Here is a 13,581-nt window from a genome sequence, read left to right as displayed (position 1 = left end):
CAGTGATAGAAGAGGGAAACAGAGCACCGGCACATGCCGGACAGATCCCACGCTTTCTGAAAAAGAAATGCGTGATGATGTCTTGGGAAACGATCTCCCTCACTGGCACTCTCCTCGTCTGCTTTAAACCAGCCAGTAAGCACCAAGGGATCTGAAACCCACCCAAAACCCATGCTGTCCACCCACCATCCCGGTATCAGTCTCTCGAGGGGAAAGAGCATTAGCTTCACTGTCCAGCCTCACACACGACAAAATCCCTGTTCTCTGGAAGGGTTTTTGCTGCAAATCCCTGTCTCGGCAACAGCCAGCTCCGGGCTGAAGATGGGACCGGCAGGGAGCTGAGCTCTCCATCACCTGTGTGCTAGGAAGCGCCTTGGACTAGAAGGAATCAGCACAAAAATCCCCAGTACAGATTTATACCCGAAAACATGTGAAGATTTGACACGTGGATTCAAATCTGGCCTGAGCTCCTACTCCTAAGAGTTTAAAGGTTTCTCAGCTCCCCTGTAAAGACAGGGATGTACCAAAGAGCACAGCAATACTAGAAACGACACTCTTGGGCAGAGCAATGCCAGCGGGCTCAGACGGATTTTCCCTTAAGGAACACTGTTTGATGCACAGCTTGCATGATGTAGGAAAAGTGTGATGGGTGAGAAACAGCTGGAAAGATTAAGAGAAATGAGGTCTGGAAAATTATGTCACCTTACTCATCATCACCAGATGCAGTGACAGCAGCTCAGCAAATAAACAGGCGCAAACAGCCTATCCTGCCACCCAGGATTCGGTTCCCGAACCGATGCTGTCGCTCTGCCTCAGCCAGGCTACGATAGTGAGCTGTTCCCACAAACCAACCAAAAAAAATCCCCCCAAAATCAACATTTTGTTGCATAAACAGTAAAGCTCTGCAGAGACGGGGTCTTGAGCAGCAGCCCAGTGGCAATTAAAGCATGAGCCATCCAGGCAGCACAGGTGTAATGGCATTTATAGGGAAAGGGACGTCGTTTGCAGTGCAAACATACCGCGGGTTCCCACTGCGTGCCTTGGGTAATGAAGACGTTCAGAAAGCAAAGAGAGAAGTCGGCTGCTCCCCAGGATCGCTAGCTGAACATCGCTGGCAGAGCAAGAAGTCACCTTCCAGCCAGCGTTTGCTGGCCAGCTGTAAGACCAGAAGGCAACCCCCGTCCAACCGCAGCCCACTCAGGGCACGGATGGCACATGGATATCTCCCACGCTTCGTCCTGATGGCACAGGACAAAGTCAGGGAGAGAGTCAGCTGCCTGACAGCACCTTGGCAGGGACATGCAGTGCTTGACACCCAAGCAATAGTTTCTCCGTCGCCTCCCCTGCCCTCAATCCACTCTTCCAACACCCTGGGGCTGCTCCCCGGTCTGCCGGGCCAAATAAAAGCTCTCGGGATCTGTCACCCTCATGCAAAGGAGGGGGCTGAGCCTCAGAAAACCCAAGTGTAACAGTTGAAGTGATTCCCTCGCAGCCGTTCTGGGCTCCAACCTCCATCGCGATGGCCCAGGTAAAAGTCCTCCAGGTGCTCAACAGTGAAACCGTTGGGCAGAAGCCCCGGGGCAGCAGAAGCTGTCTCAAACCTGCAGCTTCCCAGCAAATGAGCTGGGAAAAAGCAGTGTCGTGCTGGAAGGCGCAAAGGTGGAGGGTACATCGTGAGGGTCACCATGCTGAAGGTGAAGGTAGAGAAGAAAGAAGTTTACAGACATGATGCAAATAGAAAATCATCACACTCCAACCTTCGTTCTGATAAAGCATCACCATACCACACTGAGTATACGGATTTATGTCTCTAATACAGACTTGGCAACAACATAAGCTCACTCACTCCTGGCTCCAAACCCCTCCTGGGTCCTCACTGTATTTAACTTTTCATCCTTTCTGGAGGGGAACAGGTCACAAATTTCCCCAAGTCTCCCTTGCTTCAGCTCCCCAGTGCCTCTGTCCACAAGTACAGAGCCTCTCCATAAGCTGTTCATGGCAGCCGGACTGCCACCCCAGAAGTGAAGCCTGCCCAGCACCCAGCCCTTGCTCCAAGAGACTCCGTCTCCAAGAAATAAGAGGCCACTTCTGTGTTACACCGAGCAAACTGCTTCTCGGCTGCTGCCAAACCACACACGGCTGAAGGACATGTTCAGCAGCACATTTCCATCACGACTCAGTCCTCCTTTTCTAAGTTAGCCATGGGATTTAAGCAGGAGAAAGAGCACCCATGGGGCTACCGAAGCCCAAAATGTCCTGCCCCGAGGAGCTGATGGCACTGGGGGGTGAGAAGGGGGTATGCTCTACTGTCACCCATCCCAGACTCCCCAGCGTCAGGGGCACGGTGGACGCGTGCATGTCTGATGTATATTCTCACTGCTGATGTTGCTACTCCTCCCCTCCAGTGGCTGACAGAGCACTGCTGTCAGGTTTTTGCCTTGCACTGTTTTTCATCGTCTACGTTTTCCATTTCTTCCTTGCTATAAAAACAAAGCAAAAACCTCATCAAATACAACACAGAATTGATTTGGGTTTTTTTTTATCAGTACCAAGGCTGAGATGTGGCTTGCAGGGTCCCTGCAGTGCAACCTGCCAGGGGACATGGAAGGAGAGAGGGCAGAGGCATGAGGAATTACTAACACTACAGGAAGATCCGCTTGGGAGGAGAAAGGCTGCTGGTTTGTTCAAAACAAATTGCCCAAGAAAATCCTGGATGGAAGGGGAAGAGTCATTTTCTAGATGTTTAGGCCAACAAACTGTTTCTCCAAAGAATCTACTGGCAATTCATTACGCTGGCTTTGTAGCCAAGACGTTCCCACTCTCCAGAGATGTCGGATCAACGCACGGAGGGGGCTTGACATGTGCCATGGAAGTGCAGAGCTCCTGCTGATCCATCCTGGCACACGGACCGCACGGCATGTGTTAGCTCTATCCCAGGGAGGGAACATTGCTCGCGTGAAGGTGACAAAGAGGTGATGCAGGAACAGCGACGCTCAAAGTAAATGACAAGGCGTGGACCCTTAATGAAGGATGAAAACTCTAGAGAACAGCTAAGTTTGGGGATAAGCCTTTGTCACAGGTCTCCAAGAAAATCCTTGTATATCCTTTGCATTTAATGTCTTCCTTTTGATGGGGATCCCAAACAAAGCTGAGGAGCTGGGTACTGCCCTTAGAAAGGGGGACAAATCAGTCTTTCAAGAAACCTTTAAGGTAAGGAAGGTGATGAAATGTTTGAATTTGACTCCAGATCTACTATCTCCTCCTGGGCGATTCTGGAGATCCACTCCAACGCTGCAGAAAACATCCTGGAGCAAAGGCTTAACTCAGCTTTGAGCTATCAAAGGTCGAAGGGGTGAGGAGAGCCTATTCTCAGTCTGTCTCTAACCACATAGGTCTAGAAGAAGAGTAACCATGAGAGATTTATGACTCAGCAGCATCAGAGAAGGGGCATGGGTTGGCATGAGTTGGGCATGTCCAACCACACAACAACGGTTGGACTGTGTTGCTCATATGATTGCTCTGCTCAAAGTAGCAGCAGCGACTAAAGAGTAAGGAGAAAAAAAATGGGTTGAACAATTTGAAGAGAAAAAAAAGATATCTAAGCACATAGCGCCTTGTCCAGGCAGAGAAACAACACTTTTCTCTCGTGGCCAAAATAAATGTGAGTGTCTGATTGACGCTGGGAGTCTCTGATGATCGGCTCCAGCAAGGTTAGATGTATGGACGGTTAAATTCTATTGATCTCACCTTCCTGAGACCTGATGTTTGATTCCCTCAATGTCACACTGAGTTAGTTTGATCTGATAATTTAGAATACCAACAGTGCTTAATGTGGACCAGAAATAATATCTGACATGTTGCCCTTCTGCAGGGCTCTTAATGAGCAATTTGAGGTGTTAATAGCTTGGAGACCATCTTTATTTCCAGCTCTGCCACAGAGGATCACATGGTGTCTGCTGAGGGACCCGGAGAGAGTACATTACTGCTTAATTAATATGCAGAGCAGAGAAGGGAGCTGTCTTAACATCCACAGTGCTAACGAGCCAGCAAAGGGGCTATGCCAAACCCTGTGGAGCAGAGGCTGCTATCCTGCCAGATGCTCAGGACCCTCAACTGCTACCGACTCAGCAGAGTTGGGTGACTCCGCACCCGCTGGAAGAATGAGCACCTGCAGGCTCAGGTCCAGCAAAACCAATGTAGGTGGAGACGGTGTAATTAAAAGCTGAGAACTGATTCAGCATTCGCATTTTCAAAAACCTAAATTGGTTCTAAAAAAAAATAAGAGTAAAGATAAACAGGCAACCGGCCAACAAGTGGCCCCAGAGGAAATTAATTCCACACAGGCTTCGCTGTAATGTGTTTGTTTCTCTTATTATAAAATATATGCATTGTTCCATCATCAAAATTAGATTTTCCCTTTAGCTTGTAATTAAACCCTAATCTAATTTACCAGGAGATGACAGGGGCCTCCAAGCAGAGCTTACAGCCCTGCTCCTCTTCCCCTGCCCATCTCCCTCCACCTGCTTTGCAGACTTTCCTCTGCATTTTAGGGTCTGTTCTTGAAGGTGTCGTGCATCAAGAAGGGCCACACTAAAGACTTGTTGTTACTTCACAAGACCCAGCTGTGGACGGGCTACCCCAATGCCCAGGTCTTCTCCCCCAAGCCCTCCTCATGGCCATAGCTAATTTCCATTTCCCAATAGGTTGTCTCCTCTGAGCCAGATCCCAATGCCCTGAACAAAACTGTTTATTGATGATCTCCGATATTTGTAATAGCAGCACTTCAATGCACAATGGTTGATTTTGCTCGGTTTCCTAGGGCATTATGGAAAAACCATTTGTGACTGTAATTAAAACTGCCCAGACTAGACTTTTGTATTATGTAGAGAGGCCACAGCAGGAGGAACTGCTAGAAATCTGTTTATAGATGTGCTCCGGCATGACTACAAGATTGGCCTGGAAACCACAGACCAGGGTGGGGTGGCCCTGCTCTCGGGGATGTTCAGACAAGTCCTCCCCCCAACATCTACAGCTGTACCTGAAGCTGCAGCAGGACCTGCCATTTCGCCGTAAAACACTAAAGAGCTGTTTGGCGAATGTGACATGCAGTTGAGCAGATGAAAACTCACTTCACCAAGGTGGTGTTTGCCTCAGGCCACAAAGATCTGAGAACGCAGCTTTCCACACCAGCTTTCCTTCCCAGGGGAACCAATACGGGGGCTACGGCAAAGCAGCAGCAACAGACTGGGGCAGCAGCACATGGTTCTGGTGGCAGTGCCTGTGTAGGTTCTTTGTATGACATGACAACTAGGGTTGGCAGGGAAGAAAGAGAGCTCCCGTTATAGATCTGCTTCTCCAAGCGCCTAAGCATGGCTCTGTAGCTCCAAACACCAAGCAGGATTCTAGGCTACGGGCTATGTGAAAAGTGTTGGTCATGTCTTACGGTCCCAGCTTGGCTGGAGAACGCTGCCTCTTTCCCAGCATCAAACTGGTGGAGATCACCTATTCCCTACACATCGAGCCTGACCACGCCTGGTAGGTGTTCTTTCCACAAGGGAAAGTTGAAGGCAATTTGTCAGATCCTAGGCAAAGAGCTTGGTCTTTGCAAAGTACAAACAGGACACCAGGAAGAAAAGCTTCAAGGAAAGGGCATTGGTGCACATACCTCATCTGCTTCGCGTGGCTGTCCACCAGGAACGACCAGTGGTACTGGACAAGCAGCGGGCTGCAGTTAGTCATCTCAACATATCGGACAGCTTCAGTGTCGTTCAAGATGCAGCCGAAGTCCAGGGCCGTGGTCTGGATGTGGAGATTCGGGAAGTAGACCTCTCCCCGAACGGTGACCTGCTCCTCATGAGGGTGCTCAAGAAAGCGTATTTTCAGAGCCTTCTCTGCTACCCAGGTGTTCAAATGCTCTTCAAAAGTGGGGTTAAATCTGATGGAGAGGTGAAGCTCCTCCCCTACCTCCAGCTTCATGGGCTGCAAGGAGATGAAGAGTATTAATCACCAGTGTGATGAAGTCCCAAGGTCTGATGGCATGAAATGTGTAAATATTCAACATGTGACCCCAACATGGCCTTCTTGGTTCATCCTTCCTTTTCTTTACAGCATACACGTGCCCGCAAGTACCACACCACACTCGTCTGAGACTATCTCAGGCTCATGCGTCTGTGCTCTGCATCAGTACAAGAGGGAAGTAAATATTGTACTCCTGAATTCTGGACCCACAGAAGCTATACGCTAAATACATAACCAAACCAGCACTCTGGCAAGCCAGGGCCTTTTGCCCTGGCTCTAGAGGAACTCCTTCACCCTCACAGCACAAGCGCAACGGCATTGCAGCCTCACCCTTGCAGGTGCTAGTCACTGGCACGGCACAGAAACGGTGGCCATGCCTACCACAACACGTTTAGCAGAGTCCATACTCAACACCTTCCACCAACAACGGGGCAGGTGCCGGGGAGCAACTGGAGGAGCATCCTCAGCCTTCTGGAAAGCAGGGCTGCTCTTGAAGGGAGCAAGCTGCTTCTTGAGATTATCTGGATGGCTGCTGGAGAGCTAGGATGGATTCCAGGAGACACCTTTACTACATGGCGTGCCCAGACCTAGTTGCACGCTCCCCTCTCCTCATGGCTTAGGGCCAGGACGTATTTCCCCAATTCAGATGACATTTTGGTTCCTTCAGCAACTCATTTCGAATCTAATTTAGTTCAGGCCAGTCTACTGCTGATTCTAAAGAATAAACCTCTCTACCAGAGGACCTCCCAACAGAAACGCACCACCACACTCCTCCCTCTTCAAACCCCACCAGCACGAAGGTCCACGGCTGCTCACCTGAACATCTGCGGGGAGGGGCTGCCGGTCGGCATCGCAGATCATGAAGGGTTGCTCTAGGGCCAGGACAACGCTGAGTGGCAGGGAGGAGTTGTTTTTTAAAGCAAGAGGCTTGTGCTGAAGAGCAAGGACATCACCGGGTTGCTACAGAAACAGGAGACAAGGAAAAAAAAAAAAAAAAACAATCTGAAGCGACCACGGACGTCCTTTCCTTTCTGATGCGTTTCAAGTTTTTCAACCCCAGAAGAGCATACACCTCTATTTACTATTTTTATTCACTTCTACCCTTCTAGAAAGGTTTCCTTGAAGTATATCAGATGCTTTTCATGTTTAGAAACTACAGCATCCCCCGGGGGACAGGGAAACAGTCTCAGGTACAGATGGGGGGATAGGACCCCGAGATGAGGCAGCTGCTTGAACAAGATCAAAAGAGAAAGTGAACCCAGTTCGTTTTTTCTCCAGTTTTGTACGCTCTCTTGGGCGGAATGGCACAAGACTTTTCACACACATACGGTAATTTCTTATAAGCCTATCGGTTCTAGTAGCCTCATAAAAGCAGTGATGCTAGTCAGAGGAGAAAAGCAAGCAGGATTTAGCCCATAGAGGAGAGCCTGCAGTAGCCTACGGTTAGCTTTGAACATTTCCATGCACATACAGCCAGCGAGAAACCTCGACAGTTCGTTTGCAACGTGTCTCCTGCCGCCCCTGCTACAGTGACAAGGTGTCTGTAGCCTCAAAGCTCAAGCTCAGCCTATGCTATTTCTTCCTGTTTACGCATTGCTCTGGGCTTCCTGCATGGTGTATATAAACTAGACAGTGTTTGGGAAACTAGTTCTGGGTGTATTGATATCAAACAGCTGCAGCGTCGTAACGCTCGATAAATCGGAGCGTGTGGCATCAAGCAGACCACAGGCAGACATCAGGGAGAGCTGAAAAGCTTCTAATTAAATCTGAACTGCCTGCTCACAGGATTTTGTGCTTCTCTGGAAGCCTGGGAATCGGAGGAGAGACCTGAAAACACAGAAACTAAATAATGAAATATCTTCTCTTTTTCAGACACCTCACAGGAGAGGGACAGATGATGCAGGAGTCAGGATCCAGAGACTAAGGGGCATCTGCTTCGCGTTGGTGTTATCACCACTGCAGCTGAAGGACGTCTGCGGGTCCTTTGAAGAAAGTGAGGCTTGGGGAAATGCAAAGAGCTAGCATCCATACCAAGAGCAGGGAAGGCAAAGAGAGACAAGACATGACAGTTTTTCCTCATCAGCCTGAGGAGTTGACAGCTAAATCAGTTTTTCTCAGCTTCCCTACAGGATCAGTGTTCAGACTTCACCGTGCCTTGGAGGATCCTTAAAAACCTCCCGTTATACTGAGTACAGAAACTGGTGTCTCTCTACAAGTGGCCACGATCCCCCTCAGCGGAGCAGCTGTTATCTCAGTTTTACTTTGGTGAAGTTAAGAAACAGTCCCATCCCTAAAAATGTCCTCACTTATTTCACAAAGCGCCTCAGCAGGGGTGAGGAGCGGGTTTAGCATCACTCAGCTGCAGCCCCAGCACACGAAGTGGCTGAGCAAAGCCCACGCTGTTCTCGGGGGTCCCACACATCTCACCCTCTGCCCTTGGCTCAGCAGCTCAATTCTGTCTCCACATCAAAAAAGGCAGAATAGAGCTGGTGAGACTGTCCCCCAGCCCAGAGGAGCAAAATAATGATCTCTGTGTTAATGGCAAAAGCTTTGTCCTGCTTAAATCAATAGTGAAAGCCCCGAGGACTTGGAGAAGATATTTAACTTCCTCCTTTGAACACAAGCGCACACACCCCACGGGCTCTCAGTCATCAGCCAAGCTATTCAATGCCAGGGTGCAATCCGAAGACTTACCTTCTCCACGCGGAAAGTGACTTCTCTGGAGGATAGCTGCACAACAGGAACAACAAACTCACAGGTGACATCCACTTGCATGATCTGTGCCTTTCCTGCCTTGCTCCCCACCATGGCATGACACAGCAGCCGCTCCTTCACCACCTGCATGCAAGAGTCACACGTCACTCCGCACGTGCTGGCAGGGCGTCCAGAAAACCCCCTGCAGTTGCTAGCCACCCGACCGTGGACATAAAGGATTTTGATAGCCTGGATAAAAACCATGCCATGGGATCTTGGCCATCAGCAGCTATTATTGCCATAAAGTTACAGTCACTCATCTCCTCAACAGCCCCCTCTCTTCCTGTGCTGCATCCTATTTATTCTGCACTCAAACGTCCATACCGCTACACCCCAACATCCGCAAAAGGCACTTGAGTTATGTGCTGTCTACAATTGTAATAATCCCTGCCCCAAATAATGATTGTTTTGATGTGCCCCATCGCTAAGCATAATGCTTACGGAAAGCTGTAGGAAAGGATTAAAAAAATATGTAACTATATTAAGGGAAACAAGTGGTAGAAAGGCAAATGTCAGCAAACCCTCCCTTGGAAGGGTTTAGTGGAAAGGATCCATGGGAAAAACCCAACTAGCCAGCCTGCCTTCAGGTAAAGAGGGGATCACTCATTCCAAGGGTGTACTGTGCACTCCTAAAGCTGGTTTTAAAAGCAATCTCCCCAGAAAAGATATGTCTTGCACTTCACACGAAAACCCTCTGCTGAAGCTGGATGCTCTTGCGTTCAAGACTTTCCCGATTTCTCATGGTTTCACTTTCCCAAATTCCTCCCGTCATTTCTCACTCTTCCCTCCGGTACAACACCACAACCCAATTCCTCATTGGAGCCTACAGTCTCCAAAATCATCTGTGTTGCACAGGCAGTGCAGGCAGTTGGGCTTCTGGCCAACCTGAAGAGTATTAAGTTCTCAAGACCCAAGTAAGGTGGAGAGCCCACTCCCAGGGTCTGGGCTTTGACTGCACGAGCCAAGCAGCCACAGCTGAGCTCACAGATCCCCTTTGGCCTTTCCAGGCAAGACACCCTCACCAGTGCCCTGATCACTTTGTTTCCTTTCCGGTACCTTTCTCCCTCTTCAACAAAACCTTTGGGCTCAGAACCGCACAGGAACAGTCAACTGAGTGAGTAATCAAGTCTTCCTCAAGCTGCTACTGAGGCAACCCTTTAAAAGACCTTTCAAAGCACTGCTATCAGCAGGAGCTTAATGGGGATTTATTCCATATTTGCTTAAACATCTGGAGCCAGGGAATGCACACCAGGGTTAGCTGGCAGTTTCTCTGCAGAGTTGGATTTCCCCTGGGAAGAAGGGTCCAGGGAGAACACCCAGTGACCCTGCTGAAATCCCCCCTCTCAGCTGCCGTCCCAAGGGTGCTGCAAGACCTGGCTGCCCTTGGGACACCGCGGCTGGCTGGGAGACTGGGGTGAGCTGTTATGGAAATATTGACAGAAGTCAAGCTGTCAATTATAATGATCCCTGGGAACAGGCTCCCCCATGGAGAATGATCATTAGAGCTGACACAATGTGTTCGTTTTTCTCCTCCAGGACTCAGTGCTAGACAAGCCCTCGGCTTATGTTTGTCTACAGAGGAAAAATGATGCTGCTCCCAGACACTCCCTCCCCTCACAGGTGGTTTGTTTTACTCACTGCTTCCCCCAGATATATTACCTTGCATTTTTTAATCTACTTTCTGCCTGTGTTCCTAGTCTAAGTGTAACTTATTTTCCTGCCCTTCCTTTCTGCCTCAGCACACGACACCTTGTAACCTGCCGTTTGCCCCTGAAGTAGGAATACTTCCTTCAGCCCACATTTTGGTGTCAGCAAGTTGGGTTTATGGTAGCTATAGAAACATGAAAAAAAGCCTTAGCAACTGATGGTGGCCAGCAAGAAAAGCAACTGGTGCTGCCATGGTAACTTGCGGCATTAAATCAGTTTCTTGAAAGCTCTTGCTCATTTTCGCAGGAAAATGTCAAGGGGCTGCAAAAGAAGTCCCAGTGGATGTGATCTGATAGGAAAGGTTCAGCCCTTGTGGGGGACCTCACCTGAGGAGTGCTGGAGAAGCCTTCCAGCGTCATCTCCACGGTCTTGCCCGGCATCAGCTCCATCCTCAGCGGCCGAAGCCTGAACACGGGGCAGGCGGGTTTGGGGCTCTGGGAGGCATCTTTGCCCTTGCTGTTACTGATGGCCGGGAGACGATGATGCAGGCGAAACGGGGCGAAACCTTCTGTCGTCCAATAGAGCTGATGGGTGCGTCGTCCTTTATTGGTCAACTTGAAGTGGTAATTGCAGGGATCCAGGCTAGAGGAGAAGCAGAGATGGAAAATGTCATGGGAGCTGCTATTTCCCAGCGATCACCCAGCTTCAGCACCCTGATGGCGTTATCTGACTGCACACTCAGCAATAAAGGCACCTCCGACAAGGCTGACCTAGCTCAAAGCTACAGCAAGAGCCAGACCTTGGTTGCCCCTAAGTTTATCGCCATCCAGCAGCTGGTCTGGTAGTGCACAGCAAGGAAAAGCTTCATGAAGAACACAGTAGTGGGTTGACCTCAGCCGGACTCTAGGTGCCCACCAAGCCGCTCTATCACTCCCCTCCTCAGCAGGACAGGGCAGGGAGCAAATCAGATGGAAAAAACCTCGTGGGTCAAGATAAAGGCAGTTTAATACAGCAAAAGCAAAGGCTGTGTGCGGAAGCTAAGGAAAATAAAAGATTTATTCCCTACTTCCCATCAGCAGGTGATGTCCAGCCATTTCCCGAGAAGCAGAGCTTCAGTACGCTTAGCAGTTGCCCCACAAGACAAATGTTGTAATAACGAATGCCCCCCCTTCCTCCTCCTTTCTCTTAGCTTTTATTGCTGAGCAGGCGTCGTATGGGATGGAACATCCCTTTGGTCAGTCTGGGTCCCAAGATCTTGCCCACCCCCAGCCCACCGGTGAGGGGGGAGTGTCGGAGAGACAGCTCGGATGCTGTGCCAGCACTGCTCAGCAGTACCCAAACCACTGGTGCCTTATCGACACCTTCCAGCTACCAGTACCAAGCACAGCACTATGAGGGCTGCTGTGGGGAAAATGAACTCCATCTCAGCCAGACCCAACACAAACATCATCTCAGTTGCTGCAGACAGAGCATCACCAGCCTTTGGGGCTTAATAATCTGAGTATTTTTCCAAGGTGCAGGTCTCGCTGCATCGGACGCTAAGCTGGCCTGGCCGCAAGTAGAGGGAGGAACAGCTTCGCTGCCATTTCACCTTCCCCTTGGGAGCTGCTGCCTCAGATGGCTTCCTCCAAAGACGCTATTGGGGACGCTGCAGGGTATATCGACTCATCTGGTGATCCGGGCACCGCTTGCCTCGCTGGTGGGATCTCATCCCTTAGTGAGCAGCCAACCCTCATCGCTCCTGACATATCGCCCTTTGCCTGAACAGTGCAGCTGGTTTTGTGTTTTAGGAAGATAAATGCACTGTGAGAACACGGGATCAACAGAAGTTTCCCCAATATGAACACGGCAGCAAGACCAGCTCTAGCTGCTGAGGGAACGGAACAACAAGAGATGAATAACTAGAGTTTGATACAAAACCAAATGAATATTCAATGGAAATTGATTCCTTCAGGTAAAGAAACACTAACCGCAGGCTAGTCTGGAGTAATTATTTTACCCTCTATAAATCTGAGCATGACCAGGAAATGAATAGTTCCTGGAACAGTTATTGTCTTTTTGAAAGGTACAGAATATGTGGCTCACAAAATGCATGTCTGCCATAAGCAGCTAAATACAAACACAGAAGCGACAGTATAGAACAAACTAGTCTTTGAAACAGACTGTTAAAAAAAATGATGTATACAAGTTTAGTATGACATGGTGTACATTGGGGAGAGCAACAGATGAAAGCTTGGAGCAGCTCTGGGGAGATGCAGAATCTGTGGCTCTGGGAAAGCCCAACTCATCGGAGATGTTACCGGGGTCCCACCTCAGCTCAGCCGGTGGCAGCTCTGCAGCCGACACCAACGGCAATAGCTCCAAACAGAGCCTGCGGGTGAAGGGCGGCAGAGCACGATGACACAAACCACCCTACCATTGTCCCCCGTGTTGCGTAGCCAATTTGTGGCTGCACGGAGCACAGGACACGCTGGACAAGCACCAACCTCCCTGCAATATCCCTGCTGATGTGGATGGCTTGTGGATGCATATTTAAGTCCCTAAAAATCTATCCTAAATGCTTATGGTAGGATTAACCTGCTCCAACTAAAATTTTAGGTATCGGAGCACTGTGGACCCTCTTTGCAGCCAGGGGAAGGAACAGGCACCTCAAGAACGTGATGCCTCTAGCCCCAAAAGGTCTCCAAACACAAGGCGAGCAGCACTTTGCAAAGGCTTATTTCCCTCCCCTGTTTAATAAGGACGTGCTTGGTTTCAGACATGCCTGTTAGGATCGATAAATCCCCTCCTCTGAGCCAAGCTCTTTCAGTTGAAACTCTCAATTTACCCCACCCAACCTCAGCAGATCTCTCCTCCTCTCCCTTTCAGAGCTGGTCCTGCAGCCACCCTCGCTTGTCCGTGTCCCGGGCTGCTGCTGCGGCATTGACGGAGGAGACAGGGAGGAAAGCAGGCAGGAAAAACGAGGAAAGAGCGACTACGTCTAATAAAGAGCAGCCCGGCAGGGGAGCCGGGGATGACGAGTGAACTGAGGGATGATACAGGGCAAAGAAATTCTGCTGCTCCTCCAGGACTCCCGGCAGAGGGGAAATAAAGCAGCACCATTACTTTAGTCGAGGAGTTGCTAACAAGCTACCTCCACGGTTTTCCGCTGTTCCAAGATGA

At 49.7% G+C, this 13,581-nt stretch overlaps 1 protein-coding gene across 1 annotated transcript in view; it reads right to left on the bottom strand.

Moving 5' to 3' along the window:
* The window catches only part of HYDIN (HYDIN axonemal central pair apparatus protein), a 150,582-nt gene that overhangs the window by 58,907 nt on the left and 78,094 nt on the right, over window positions 1–13,581 (bottom strand). The window contains exons 19-22 of the mRNA XM_059825082.1: window positions 10,806–11,061; window positions 8,713–8,856; window positions 6,835–6,978; window positions 5,666–5,979 (exon numbers count right to left, since the gene is read on the bottom strand). Coding sequence (XP_059681065.1) covers window positions 5,666–5,979; window positions 6,835–6,978; window positions 8,713–8,856; window positions 10,806–11,061 — 858 coding nt within the window. The remainder of the gene's footprint in view (window positions 1–5,665; window positions 5,980–6,834; window positions 6,979–8,712; window positions 8,857–10,805; window positions 11,062–13,581) is intronic.

The sequence above is a fragment of the Gavia stellata genome, chromosome 15 (assembly GCF_030936135.1).
Source record: "Gavia stellata isolate bGavSte3 chromosome 15, bGavSte3.hap2, whole genome shotgun sequence".
Taxonomy (NCBI): domain Eukaryota; kingdom Metazoa; phylum Chordata; class Aves; order Gaviiformes; family Gaviidae; genus Gavia; species Gavia stellata.
This window is presented reverse-complemented; position numbering and strand designations above follow the sequence as displayed.